At 39.6% G+C, this 14,020-nt stretch overlaps 1 protein-coding gene across 1 annotated transcript; it reads left to right on the top strand.

Moving 5' to 3' along the window:
• Positions 1-7,859: 7,859 nt before the first annotated feature.
• LOC146457346 (uncharacterized) lies at positions 7,860-13,188 on the top strand. The gene is made up of 4 exons (XM_085092097.1): positions 7,860-8,024; positions 10,826-11,236; positions 12,027-12,209; positions 12,955-13,188. The coding sequence occupies exons 1-4, from the start codon at positions 7,878-7,880 to the stop codon at positions 13,075-13,077; spliced, it is 864 nt and encodes a 287-aa protein (XP_084948223.1). The 5' UTR covers positions 7,860-7,877; the 3' UTR covers positions 13,078-13,188.
• Positions 13,189-14,020: the final 832 nt, after the last annotated feature.

Raw genomic sequence — 14,020 nt, 5'->3', positions numbered from 1 at the left:
CTTAACATACTGCAATACTGACAAGGTGAGAATAGCAGACCGTGAAATAGGCAAGTCAGAGTCCATAGCTTTATTGCGACAAACCGGTGTACTGATTCCATTGGGCTATTGAATTGGTAAGTACACCTTAATTTTGTCATAAACGCTGGCCTCCTCTGTAACTGATTTACGAACAATGGGCCAATTTAGTTTGGAAACAGTGCAATCCAAACGTAGCCTGGACCCACGCAGTCGTCATTTTAGGGGACATCGTATTACCTGCTCCCCTAAAAGCGGCTGCTTGGGAGTATAACCCAAACGTGACTAGCATTTGTCTTTTTCGTCGCTGGTGTTTTGAACTTTAAACTAATCACTACATAAATCAATAAGTGAGCTTAGCAATCTTTTGCATAGGTATATGCCGTGACCGCGGGCCTATTGCGAAAGCTACCGAGGCGACACCAAAAACAGTACCAGAAACTGCAAGCATTGGATCGAGCCCGAGGGGATTGGGGGGATGGGGGGGGGGGGGGGGGGTTTCTACTCATAGTACACAGTATGTGTGAAACGATAGTAAGAGTTAAAATTTAGGTGTGAAAGGCTCGGCCGCAAAAACATATAGGAGCCCCTTTGGCTTGTCCTTTTGCACAGTTCAGATTTGGAACATAAAGTAACTTTATTATATCACATCAGGAGCTACATTTAGGCCTATAGACGCACTAAATTCGCACTTGGCACCTACAGACGTCAGCGCTATTAGGTCTCAGCTAAAACGCTCATCGGAAAATGCGAGCGGACGAACTTTGATGGTGGACAAGGAGTGGCTCCTGTCAGGTACATGCCAAGAAATGACACCACATGAGTCAGGCGCCCTGTCTCGCGCAATACGTTCACCAGACACGCTGCGTCGCGAGCTCTCTAGTGATAAACATTCTGATGTCGCAGCACACTGTTGATGTGCTAAACGGATTTAAAGAGGAGTTTGCATTGACTGTGAAGCAAGCAAAGGCAAACATCTTTACATCGTCATGGAAGGCCCACATGCCGGCGCTCTATCAACCAAGATGCTGCAAGGGTCGACGTCCTAGAGCGACCTGAAGAGTTATCAGTTTTGGTTGTCCGAAAACCAAAGTGTGCGATTCAGTAAACATGGTATACTCCTTCGCATGTCAACATAGCTCAAATCCTATCTAGAACTCCTTTTTTTTTCTTTTTTGTCTTCTGGAGACGGAGAGGGGCAGAGAATCCCCTTCCATAACTTCACAAGTACAAAAAGCATGGCAATGTCGGCTATGAGACTCCGAGGAGAGATCGTACGTTCAAGCATGTCTCCTCTGGGGTCCGCAACGGGGTATGATGACGTCATATGACAGCTAGACGTGATGGAAGCGGTTGTCATATGGCCGACACCAGCTCTCCCTAGAGCGCGAGACGAGAAGTCCTTTGACAGAGCTTCAGTCGACTATGCGGAGAAGCTTGCGGGACAAACCACGCTGTTACCGGTGGTCAGCATAGTCAGTAAGAGAGCAACAGACTAGATATGGTATGGATACTCAAGTCAAGTGCGTTACGAAGGACTCGGTTCTAGTTCAGAAGTCCTATTTGACAGCAAACCGGAAGTAAAGCAGACCCTGTATGCGACACTTGCAGGATCAGACCTTGGTGACATAAATACTGAAGTGTGATCCGGTCGACCTCATTGCCTGATGAAGACTAGCAGAAGCAGTCGAAACGTCGCGATCTACAACTTGAGTAACTACATCGTGAAACAAACCATTATTTAATTTATTACAATGTATTGCTGTGACAAATGATCCAGTTCAAGATCAATGATTGATGTGTGCTGAAGTAGCTAGCAACCTTAACAGCAGGTTTCTTCTTGCACGTTGCCTCGAAGAAAGCACTGGTAAATGATGAATCAAAAGACGATAACGCGCCGCTGTTCGGGAAAATGAGCACGCGCTCACCCCATCCCCGCCCAACCCCTATTTTTCATTTACCATTAGGAAATTTGTATTTCCTTTGGCATTGACCTCTCACCTGTAACAATTCAATGGAAAAAGCCATACATCGACAAACTGCATTCTCTTTGTCAAGGATGCGCAAGACAGCAGTGAGGAGTGATTTTTTCTGGCTGATAACATTGTTGTGTCCCATCCCCAAGAGAACAGTCAGGGATGAGACCGTAGTGACTTTTGCACGAAGGCGAAAACCAAGGCGTTAATACTTAGTGGTTCTAACAAGAAAAGTGTTCCCCAAGGTTTCACCTCATTAAAATGCAGAGTAACATACTTTAGGAAGGTTTGCTTTGTGGCTCAGTCCTTTTGGTGTGTATAGATGTTAAAAACATTCGGCTATAAATCATCGGTCCTGTCCACACTTTGGTAAAGATTTCATTGTTTTTAATTTGTTTTTTGTTTTCAGCATGTCAGGACACACGTTTCCCGTGTGTTTTTCACCCAACATAGTCAAACCTAACGTCACGTGAATTAAAAAAGCGTGACATTTTATTGCGTGACTTATGCCATAAACAGAGTCGAACAGTAATCCACGAGCGCTTTCGCTTCAAGTAAATCCTGCGAACGGATCTCGAAACGACAGCTCGAAACAAAAAAATCGTTTCGAAATTCAAAGAAAATCAAACTCATCTCCATTTTAAACGATCTTCAAGTCGAAAAGAAGTGGTCCGATGGTAAGTCATTTGAGTTTATTGTCGCTCCATCGCAATAAGTGATGATAATTTATCTTGTTGACTTCACACATCAAGATGGCTATACAATAATGAAAGGATACAAACACAACCAAATATCTTATTTAGACAATGCTTTATTGCAGTTAGCGAAACATGACCTTTCACTGGTGGTTTAAAGCCGAATGCCGAGGTAAACTACATGAAATTTCAATAGTTTCTCTTAGTTTGGTTGCAGTCGTGTGCAGTTTGTTTACACGTTGATATTGCGATTTTCGTGATTTTGAGACCTCTAATGCTCGGCGCTGGTAAAAAGCCCGAAGCTATTTTTTAAACCTGGTTTTAGAGCGATACTTCCTCAATCTATAATTGTAAATTTGAAGGGTTTTAGTGTTTTACCGGATCGCGAAATTTTCTATTAAAAAAAAGTGCGCCAAATTCAGAATTTGGAGGAAGCGAATTTTTGAGACTTTTTGTGGCTCCTCATGACCAGGAATATTCATCCACTGGAGTATTTTTGGACTCAGATACTTAATAAACATTTCAAAAGCAAATTTTCAAGAAGAAAACTGGGTTTTCTTTGATGCGAATTGAACAGAACGAAGTTTACGAGAAGGTGCGAACCATGTTTATTTCGGGTGTTTTTCACACCACGAGGGGCCGTCACTGTTTTTTCAATTTTTTCCGGTTTAAAAAATATATTTCAGGAAAAAAATCCCACCACGTTTTTTAAACTAGTATGGAGTATCTCTGGACGGAATTTGCAGAGTTTTGATTTTTCCATCATGTGCCACTTTTTTATGATTTCGCTCGGTCTTAGTAGACATTCCCTCTTAAAAGCTAAGAATTTTACCACGCCAGATACGAAAGACCTCTAAAACACCACCACCTCACTTTGATTTATAGGAGGGAGCGTGGTCGAGTGGTTAGGGCGCTGGACTTGAAATCCGGTGGTCCCGGGTTCAAGTCCCGCTCTGACCACTACCTGGAGTTGTTTCTCGGTAGCCCCAAGTTCAACTCCTCGGACGCGCCTGTAAATAGCCAGCTGGTCTGCCTCTTGCCAGTTGGGATTTTTAACCACGTTATTTTCAATTTGTATTATTGCTTTACGAGGTTTAATGTTCGGCCCCACTAGCACTTGTGCTATAAACACTGCCGAGGGTAAATAAAGGTTATTATTATTATTATTATTATTATTATTATTATTATTATTGTTATTATTATTATTATTGATTTTTGTAATGAGGTGTGGGGAAATTGTGACAAAGGCCTTTCTGATACGCTTCAAAAGCTTCAAAATCGCGCAGCCCGCATTTTGATGTCCGCTGGATATGATAGCAGCTTGGATGATTTGTTCCGGGCACTAGGGTGGCGAAAACTCTGTCATCAAAGATTGGATAAAAATTCAATTATGATGTATAAAACTTTAAATGGGATGACACCTGAATATTTAAGATCAAACTTTGTTTTTCGCGATAATTTGAATTCTTATCATTTAAGGAATACTGAAAACACGCTAACTCTTCCACAACCGCGCACTGATTATTTAAAGAAAAGTTTCTCATACAGTGGAGCTCAGTTGTGGAACAGTTTGCCAATAGCTTTACGGCAAGCAACTTCCTTGAATGATTTTAAGACTAAATTGAGACGCCACAGTTATAAGTAAGATTTTTAAACACGGCCCCCAAGAAAAGCAGCATTTATTGTTTAGCTTTGGTTTATTATTTTTAGCTTTTATAATCCTAGTTAGGTAGATAGATAGTTGATAATGATAATCTAAGTAGCTGATGGAAAACCCGTGTATAAATAAAGTTATCCTATCCTATCCTATCCTTAAGAAGTGCGCCCCCCCCCCCCCCCCAAAAAAAAAAAAAATCATGGAAACACATTCCCTATCTATTGCAGTGGCACTGGACCCCAAGGAAAGGGTACAAAAACAAAAAACGGTGACTAAATTACGCTTGAAAACCTACTTAAACCAAAACTTTAGCGAAAAAAAAAAAAGAAAAAAGCAAACAAGACGACTGACTGACGTAAAATGACAAGAATCTCCCGTCAAACAGCTAAATAGTCCCGTAGCATCCCATGACAACACGCAACCCTCTGTAACAACCCGTTAGAATATTCCTTTCTGACTTATTTGTTCCCATGTCACTCAATCGTCAGAGATGAAATAAACTCCCGCTTTTACGGACTCTCGCTATTAAGAACACTAACTCGCGGTCCCAAGGGTGTTCGCAATCAAGAGAGTTGACTGTAAATGTTACTGAAGCAATCTAGTTTCTTCCGTGTGTCCTACTTTGCAAAATTTAAATTTCATAAATATGATTATTTTATTGCGACCCGAAGTTAGAAGTAAGCTTGCCATATATTGTTCTGTACACGCGACCTACCTATAGTCTGTGGAATTAAGTATAATATAATGCATTTAATTACGATACAATAGTTTATGTAACAAAAATTGGTTTACAAGCAAAAGACGTTGGTATCCGGTGTTTAAGTTTTAAATTTACGTTTCAACTATTCATCTTCTACAAGATACAATACAATAGACGTCTGGCAGTTGTCGGACATTTTTTTCTACGAAATTGCAACGGATGTTTATACAGCTGATTCTACACTGCCCCTTGAAAATCTAATTATTTTTAATACTCTCTCTTGCACTAAGTCCCTGAAACTCATCTGTAAGCTGAGACAGTTCCTGCGTTTTGCCAACCAGCCACAATGTCGATTGTCCATCCATTTGAACGCCTGTTAAAATGATAAAAATTTCAGTTGGCTTCTGCGTTCAAAATCGTGTGCATCATGTGTGCTTCCGTTGTGACAAAGACGGCGACGGCAACGACAACGCCACAAATAAACAATATTTTTAATAGCGAAAAACAATTGCCCTGTACGTGCGTTTTCAATTTTGGTACATTTCTTCGCCTTTCGCTGCAAAACAACAACGTGAAATGACCAAACAGTGACTCAAGATTTTGTGTAGAACGTGAGCACACGACGGTGAATTTTTCACTCTTTTTTAACTCGAACGCCACGCCTGCAAATAGTTTCTAGGTAGATTAGTTCAGTCGCTGTTTTTGCACAAGTTGGATGAGTCGAGTAGCACAAATAATTTGAAGTTATTTTTTAAGTGACGCTTTCGTTGCCATCGCCGTTGTCGTTACTTATGTTTAAGTTCCGGAGTGTGAAAACGAAATTTCATTAGTAACACTACTTTAGAGTTATTTGCTCTCAGTCTTAAAGTAGTTAATTAACAACTAAGGCTAATTATCTACGGTTGCAAGAGGCAAAATAGCTGAGATTAATTAACTCCATGATGCAGCATAATGGTAAGATTCCCCCCAGAAACCCAGGAAGACCTATCGAGAACTTAACGAGGTCGTTTGATGGCCTTTTAAAGGCATTTTGCACGCCGTTAGCTAATACAGTGTGATTTGTTCAGCAGATGCTTTAGCTGAAATTTTTTAGTCACAGAAAGTTTTAGTAATCGAAAAAGGAATCTTATTCTCCAAATTTACTAGCTGTTGTTGGGTTTACGAAAATGCTAGGTAACCTGTTTTTCCATTGTTAACGACAAATTTGCGTCCTCGAAAAGGCAAGAAATTAGTTTTCCAGTGCTATACAATTTCGAGGAGATATTTTGCCGAAGAAAACTTTTGATTTTCCTTAAGACTGAATCTGATTTTCTGAGGCAATTACAGTGCGGACACTGGAACCGTGAACGGCTTTTTTGGACTTTTTCTCTCTCTGCAATATAAACAGACTAAAGAAAATTTATCACTCGCAAAGAACTTTACATCTTTTTTCTGATTCAATGTTGTTAAAAAAGGTCGGATTCATTGTTTTCAAGGGAGTTTCTAATTGGACAGCGTTTGAAAAAAAAAAAAGGCGGAGAAAAGCTTGACTGTTCACGGCTCGAGTGTCCGCATTGTAATGACTTCCGAACAGTCCACTGAAATTAACCGTTTGGTGCCTCCGGACAGTCATTAAAAATATTCAGAACATTTTACTTTTCACCTTAGATTTCATTAGATAAACAGGACTAAACTGTAAGTAGAAATTACTGAAAGAACTTAACAAAACAAGCAGAAGCTTATGTACGATTGCAATTTTGCGAGACAATACAACACAAGCAAGGTGGCATCTATCATCATTAGGGTTGTATTGACGAAAGAGTTAATTTAGAAACAGACTGAAAATGTTAAAATTGTTCAAAAGTTTGAAGCCTTAAAAAGTGTTTCACTTGATTCAAACGATTCAAACTAGAGTCTTTAAGTCAAGTCAAGGAAATTTGCTCTCCCAATTTCACGAGTTTGAAATACTATAAAGCCGATTTTTATTCTAAGGAAAAGAAAGCTGTTTAAAAAGTTATACACGGTAAATGTGGGCTTTGCTTTGACATAAGCAAACTGTATTCAGTTGACTAAATGAAATAAACAAGATTTTTACGTCCCACTTGATGGAAAATCTCCCAAAGCCGTCAGTTTGTGCACCATAAAAAATTTCTGAAAAGTTTCATATTAAATTACGATAGAAATGATTTGCATTAAGGTTAACATTTTTGTCTTGAAAAAGGTTTAAGGCCGGACATTGGGAGCGTGAGCAACGACGATGGCGACAGCAACGACAACGCCGTAAAACAATAGGTTTAACGAGCAAAAACAATCGCTCTACACTTGCGTTTTACATTTTGGCACATTTCTTTGTCGTCCTCTGCAAAACAACAACATGAAATGACCACATTTAAGGTTTTGTGGAGAACGTGAACGCACGACGGTGAATTTTTCATTTTTTTTCTTAACTTGTAAGCCGCTTCTACCAATTTGGTTCCTGGATAGTTTCGTCATTTTTGTAAAAGTTGAGCGAGTTGAAATGCACAAATAAAATAAAGATATGTTTTCGGTTGAAGTTTTCGTTGCCGTTGCCGTCGTCGTGCTTAAGCTCCCTAATATTATTAAAAAGCTCCAATTCATTTGCATGTATCTACTTTCCCATGGGTTCAGACTATCCCACTCTTAGTCTAATTTACCAACTTAAATGGTAGATCGAAAATTAGTTTACACAAGAAGGGAAACATTGCCACAAAGCCATTTGACATTACTTTAATTTTCGGTATCTTGTGACACTTGCCGTGAGTAAACAAACAAACATTTCGTGGCGTTAAAAAGTTAGCCCTAGCGGGAATTGGAGCACAGACACCAACAAAATGGAGTCATCAGCTTTCGTGGCCCTTGTTGTGGTCGCCTTTGCTTTCCTTGCAAGTGTTAATTCAGAGCCATTCATTGAGGCCCAAGATGCTTCACTTGAGAGGACCTCGCAGGAGACAAACGTGAAGAGAACGCATTGGTGCTCTGTAAGTTACAATCTCTAGGAGAGTCGAAAAAACGCAAAAAAAGTATTAAGTTTGACCCATAGCGTTAACTATAGCTATTACTGAACAAAAATAGATAGAATAAGCCAGATGTACTTTTATTTCAACACGATCATAGTCAAAGCTGCAAGCTTATGGGGTAGTTTATTTAAACCGAAACATTGAAATGTATCAGAAAAGTATCACAAAATTACCAGAAACGTGTATTTTTAATTGTTATCGATTGGTCTTCCGTATTCAAGGATATAATTATATTTTTCAATTGAAATATAAAGACAAAATTTTACCGGTGAATAACGGCCGTACTGTGAGTATTGACGTGTATAATTTGCTATTGTATGGAAGCCGACGTTAGCGAGCGGGCAACAACGACGGCGAGGGCAACGAAAACGCCACAGTTAAGTTCTTGTGAGTAAATACAGCTACTTTGTCCATTTATTGAACATTTTGGTTTGTTTCCTTGCTATGCTCTTCAAAACACGAACGGGAAATGACAAGGAAGATAAACGTTTCATTGTTCACGTTTTTAATGTACTTTTATTCAAGAATGCTGTTCCTACGGATTTAATTCTTGAGAAGTTTCCCCACAATGGGCAAGATGAACGGCTTGAAATAATCACCGAGCAGCTCAAATAACGTGAATTTGTATTTTCCGACGAAGTTTCGTTGGCGTTGTTGTCGAGGTTCGGTTCTTGATTTCTCTATTTTGTCAGTGGAAAATGATATTGTCGGACAAAGGTATCTTTTTTATACAAGTGTCAGATACTGAAGTAATATTTTTGCATGTACCTAACCGAACCTACAATTGACATGGTCTTACTTTGGATTACAGTAACTAACATTGGAGATTGAAAAAAGTCGTTAACATAGCGTTTCCGAACATGCATTTTTCTTGAAGTAGAGTAACTTTATGACACGATTATATATCCTTATGTGTGACGAATTACTTAAGGTGGCGCTCTTGCGAACGTTTTTGGAATCGCAGTTGTGAGAGATAATTAGTAGGCTTTTTTGAAAAACAAACAAAAAACATACTCGAGAAGAAAGAGCAATTTTAACATCAGTTTTGACCGACAAAATACTAAGGACCTTATTCTTGAAATATTTCTGAAAAAACGGAGGAATTAGAAGATAGCTAGGGCCACGACAAATGCGTTTTGTTATGGAGCAAAAGAAGGAGAGAAGCAAATGTGGGATTTAGCTGAGAAGTTCACACGGGAAAACTTGTCACTTGAAAGTACTGTCAATGACAAGCCAAACAAAAGGATTTCTTTACGTATTGGATACAATTCATTAACGAAAGGTTTTCTTAACGTGTGTTCAAATGGTTACATAAGGTTATTTTGAATGAATGGCATTCACGGCTTTACAAAGACTTGCTAGTGCAAATTCATGAGTTAGATTAAAAACATTTTCGATCACTACATTAGAGGGAGGTTTGAATCCTCGGTCAACGACAGTTTCGAATTATGAGTTGCTAGGAAACGTCAGGGTCGGTATTTCTTTGACCAGCTCGGAGACAGAAAGAAAATTACTTTCGAGTTATAATCACAGCTTTCATCTAAATTTGCCGTAAACATATATATCAGAAGAAGAAGTGAAGTTAGAAATACATTTGGCTATAAGAAATTGAGGAAAAAACGGCATTACTTAAAATCATTTTAAGATTTACAATGGTTGGACGTTACCTTGACGTCATTATCAAGCAAAAAAAGGGTATTATATTGAAATCTGTAAATACTAAAAAGAACAACAAGTCATCAAAAGCTGTACCATAAGAAAAGCCACAAGTCAAACAAAAAGGTGTTGATTCAAGACTAAACAGAGCATCTTGAGCTGTTGAAAGACTATCCACAAGACAAAAGCCGCATTCGTCAATAACTGTGGAAGCCTCCCACGCAGACGCCTTTAGGGGTTCGTCACGCGTTTCCTCTCCACGTTTGCGTGGGAGGCTATAACTGTGGGCGTATTACCAAGAAAAGCTTTGCTTTCCGAAAACGTCGTTAGTTTCCCCGTAGCGGAATCACCATAAAAGCATCGCCTTCCGAAAACGGCGCTGAGTTTCCCCGCAGCCGACCATTGTTGTCGCACCTACTGTCTTGCTGATAATATTTCAACAGACGCTTAATAAGAACTCATGATGTTGTGTTTGGTCTCATTCATTTATTTGTATCAACAAATTCGATTTTCGCCGCAACATTCCAGTAAATGATTCTGACTTATAGTCAAATTTGATTCCTCTTTTTCGTGTACCAGAATAATTCCAAACGCCCTGCTAGATGTAGCCCACCTTGCCACGTTTTGGTAAAATCTGATGTTAATTATGAGGAATTTCTGGAGCACTAGATTTTGCATGGCTGGGAATCTAGATAACTGGGGACACGATTTCTCTTAGATCAGTAATTACCAAATGATCTCGGTAGCAGGGGATAAGAAATGATTCTAATAAAAATCACAACGCTTTTGAGTTTAAAATGAGTCATGTTTCGGCTTGAACATGCATAAGCCATCTTCAGTTAAATTACAAAGCTAAATGACTCTCTATTTAAAGGTAACAAAAATTAGAATTGCTAATGATACGAAGAAAAGTAGAAATTGTAAATAAATAAACTTAACAAAGAATTTTAAATTAACATGTTTAATCTGTTGATTTAAAGAATATTTCAACCAATTGATATACAGAACTTCCTAATATAGTAGTAGCATAATCTAGAATACAAGAACAATCGGCCGAACACAATCAGTAATTGGTTGAATTTTTAATTGATTTGCTTCACTCTCAGAGGCGTTGCTACAATGCATACCACTGCCCACAAGGGTATTACTGCCGAAACTACTGTTGCTTGTCCAGTTCTCAACGAGCCTGCAGTCACCACGCACACTGTCCCCAGGGGTGGTACTGCGATTATAGGTGGCGCATTTGCAGAGTGGGGCAACGCCGCTGCAGTCATAATTACCACTGCTCACGTGACCAAATATGCGTGAACGGCTTCTGCCGGAAGAGGCAATGCTACTATCACAGTCAATGCACACAGGGTCACCAATGTGTCAATGGCGTATGTAAGCCAGTAGCTGGTTACTGTACTTCACATAGTAGCTGTGCTGCGTCACAGTGTTGTTCCAAGCGTCACCCGCAACAGGCTGGTGGCCTGTGCAGGAATCTCAAGAAACTGGGAGACTGGTGTCCTATGAGGGTAAAGTACAATTTTGAGAACGTATTTGCCATTGTTTTGTGTACTCATTTTCATGACCACCATACACGAAGTATAAAAACAATACATAACCGCGTTAATTTCGAATATAAGCCCTGGAATTTCAAGGAGGGAGGAAGGAAAGGGAAGGATGGGGTGGGGAGGGGAGGCCCATTATTGGACTGAGCTTCTCAACATGATCAAGTTTAATGTGGTAAAGTGGAACAGGCCAGTTTCATACCGAGATACTCTTCTTCAAGGAAGAACAAACTATAATACGTTTTTATGATTTCTTCAAACTACACAAGAAGGACTCGAAATATTGGCCAAATTTTTGAACTTGCAATCCATTTTCAACCTGGTCAACCTCAGCCGAAGATAAAGGTAGTTTCTGAGCACTTGTACTGTGCATCAATGACTGAAAAAAAAAATCGATCTGTGATTTGTTCACCAGGCTTAAAACATACCATCACATTTCTTTCACAATTTATACCCACTGACATTCCAATCCTAGCAGTATACATAGAAACCTAGTTAATGGCCTTAGCTCCCACGAGTCTCCTGTAGCTCAATATGGTAGAGCAGCCGAACTAGTAATCGGAAGGTCATAGGTTTGTGTTCTGTTGGGAGTACTCGAATTTTCTTTTTCCGAGTATGCCTGTGTCACCGATTTAACAAGAATACGTCTACCATTAATTTAACGTTTCCGTCGATACAAATACGATTTTTTTTTAAACTGTAGTTACTGTAAAAATAGGCGAAACTGCCCCTTTAATACCCACTTCTTTTGCAGCCCGATGGTTACCACTGTGGCTGTGTGGCGGGTTCTGAGTGCATAAGATATTATAACCATTACTACTGGGGCAAGTGTTATTGTTCCAGCGACAGCAGCTGCCAGAATTCGAAGACACACTGTTGCTCCGGCCGCCAGTGTAAACCGCGCAAAAAGGAAGGAGAATACTGTCCTCTGAAAGGGGTAATACTTATCATTAAAAACTGGATCATTGTATAACACAATTCCAGGGATTTGATTAGCTTTATTTATTTATTTACTTATTTATTTATTTATTTATTTATTTATTTATTCACCACGACATACATTCATAGAAAGTTACAGTGAATAATAGACTAAGATCTAGTTTAAGATCTAGTCTAAGATCTAAGTTTTCAGTGAATAATAATAGTAAAAGAAGAAGTATGAAGTGGCGAGGAGACCTCAAGAAACCCCCGGGCTTATACTGAGAGGTGTCCTCGGAGATATGTTAGGACTGTAAGACTAGTAAAGACATTGTATTTAGATTTGAGGAAATCAAGAAGCTTTCATTTGAAGGTGGATAGACTAGGGGAGGACGTAATTGATAATGGCAAAGCATTTTTTATTTTGGCCCTCTAAAGAGTATTAAAGAGGCTTCTCGTATATGAGTCACAATACCGGTGCCCCAGAAAAAGCAACCGTTAAATTGTCTTTTGCCTGTGTTCTTGCATAGCGAAATCAGCAAGATATAGCAATATTTCTTATTTTTTTAATGCAACAGTTGTTCCACGGTATACCACTCGAAAGCATTGTATAACTAGTATGTCCTCGGAGAGAAAATGGATGACGTCTGCCATACTAATGCTGGCAGATGGAAAACTTAGACAGGACCTTCTGAGTGTTTTAATTGTTCACCACCCCTGCATCTTTTCAGTACCTTTGTCTTTTCTTTTCGTTCTTTTTTCAGGCTGATATTTATCATTGTGGCTGCATCGAGGGATATCAGTGCAAACCAGCCAATGTCGGCAATTACTGGGGAAAATGCGAGGAGGAGTCTGGGTCGGGATTAGGAGAAAATGTAGTGTCATGATCATGACGTATCTTACCGCTGGACAGAGCATGCGATACATGAAAGATTTATGTAGAATTAATTTAGTTTGAATAGCAAGTCATGGAAATAAAATGTCTCTGATGAAATAAATGAGTTTGAGTAATTTTATGGGGATTTTAAATATTCATTTTCCTTGTCTTGAGGGTGTTAATAGGGTTTGAAATGTTGAGGGTTTTAAAATAAATAACCGCCATTACTTGACTAGGTCTGAAAGTGTTTGGTTTTACTATCAGCTAAATGGTGAGATAGTAACCAAAGCCAACGTGTAAATCAAGATATAATGTACTATGCGAAAATATGGTTCACCGGCGACGATTCGAACCCGGGTCTCCCGCGTTCGAATCTTCGCCGGTGCATGAGCCATATTAGGGCCATTTATACGGGAGAGAATAAGACGCGTCGTATTTAAGACGCGTCTTAAATAAGACGCGAACTGTACCGTTTATACGATCGCGTCCTGCGTAAGACATGAAAATCACGTATAAACGACCCGCGTCTTATTTTTGATACAGCCTCGTTTACATGCGACGTTACCATTAGCAACCATGCTAATTAGCAATGATTTGCAACAACTTTTCATCTGTACCAATTGCGAAAGGATAAACGTTGAATGTAAACAAGAGTGACAACAGAAGTAACTTACACCGGCGCCTGTAACACAATTGTCCAGCTCTTTGGCAATTGCCCTCTCTTTGCAAATAAGCAGAAACTCCTTCTCTTCCGTGGTAGTCCACGTATTTCTTTTTTGCTGCCGGTGTTGCTGGTGTTTTTGAACCGGCACTGCAAAGCGGACTGTGAACACTGCGAAGCCATTTTGCAGAGCTGAGAGCGGTCAGTGACGTGTGTCATGACGCGTCACTCGCTCTTACGCATGCTCATTTGTAGTTCACGTCTTGTTTAAGACGCGTGTACCATTTATACG

The sequence above is a fragment of the Pavona decussata genome, unplaced genomic scaffold, assembly GCF_977016875.1.
Source record: "Pavona decussata unplaced genomic scaffold, jaPavDecu1.1 SCAFFOLD_244, whole genome shotgun sequence".
In the NCBI taxonomy this organism is placed as follows: Eukaryota; Metazoa; Cnidaria; class Anthozoa; order Scleractinia; family Agariciidae; genus Pavona; species Pavona decussata.
The sequence above is the reverse complement of the archived record's forward strand: the minus strand, read 5'-3'. Positions and strand labels throughout refer to the sequence as shown.

What these genes read in the sequence shown, in the direction of transcription:
- LOC146457346 (XM_085092097.1), top strand. Translation starts at nt 7,878, where the DNA reads ATGGAGTCATCAGCTTTCGTGGCCCTTGTTGTGGTCGCCTTTGCTTTC. An exon ending in AGAGAACGCATTGGTGCTCT is followed by an intron (nt 8,025 to 10,825) that starts GTAAGTTACAAT and finishes CTTCACTCTCAG; the next exon opens with AGGCGTTGCTACAATGCATA. An exon ending in AATACTGTCCTCTGAAAGGG is followed by an intron (nt 12,210 to 12,954) that starts GTAATACTTATC and finishes TTCTTTTTTCAG; the next exon opens with GCTGATATTTATCATTGTGG.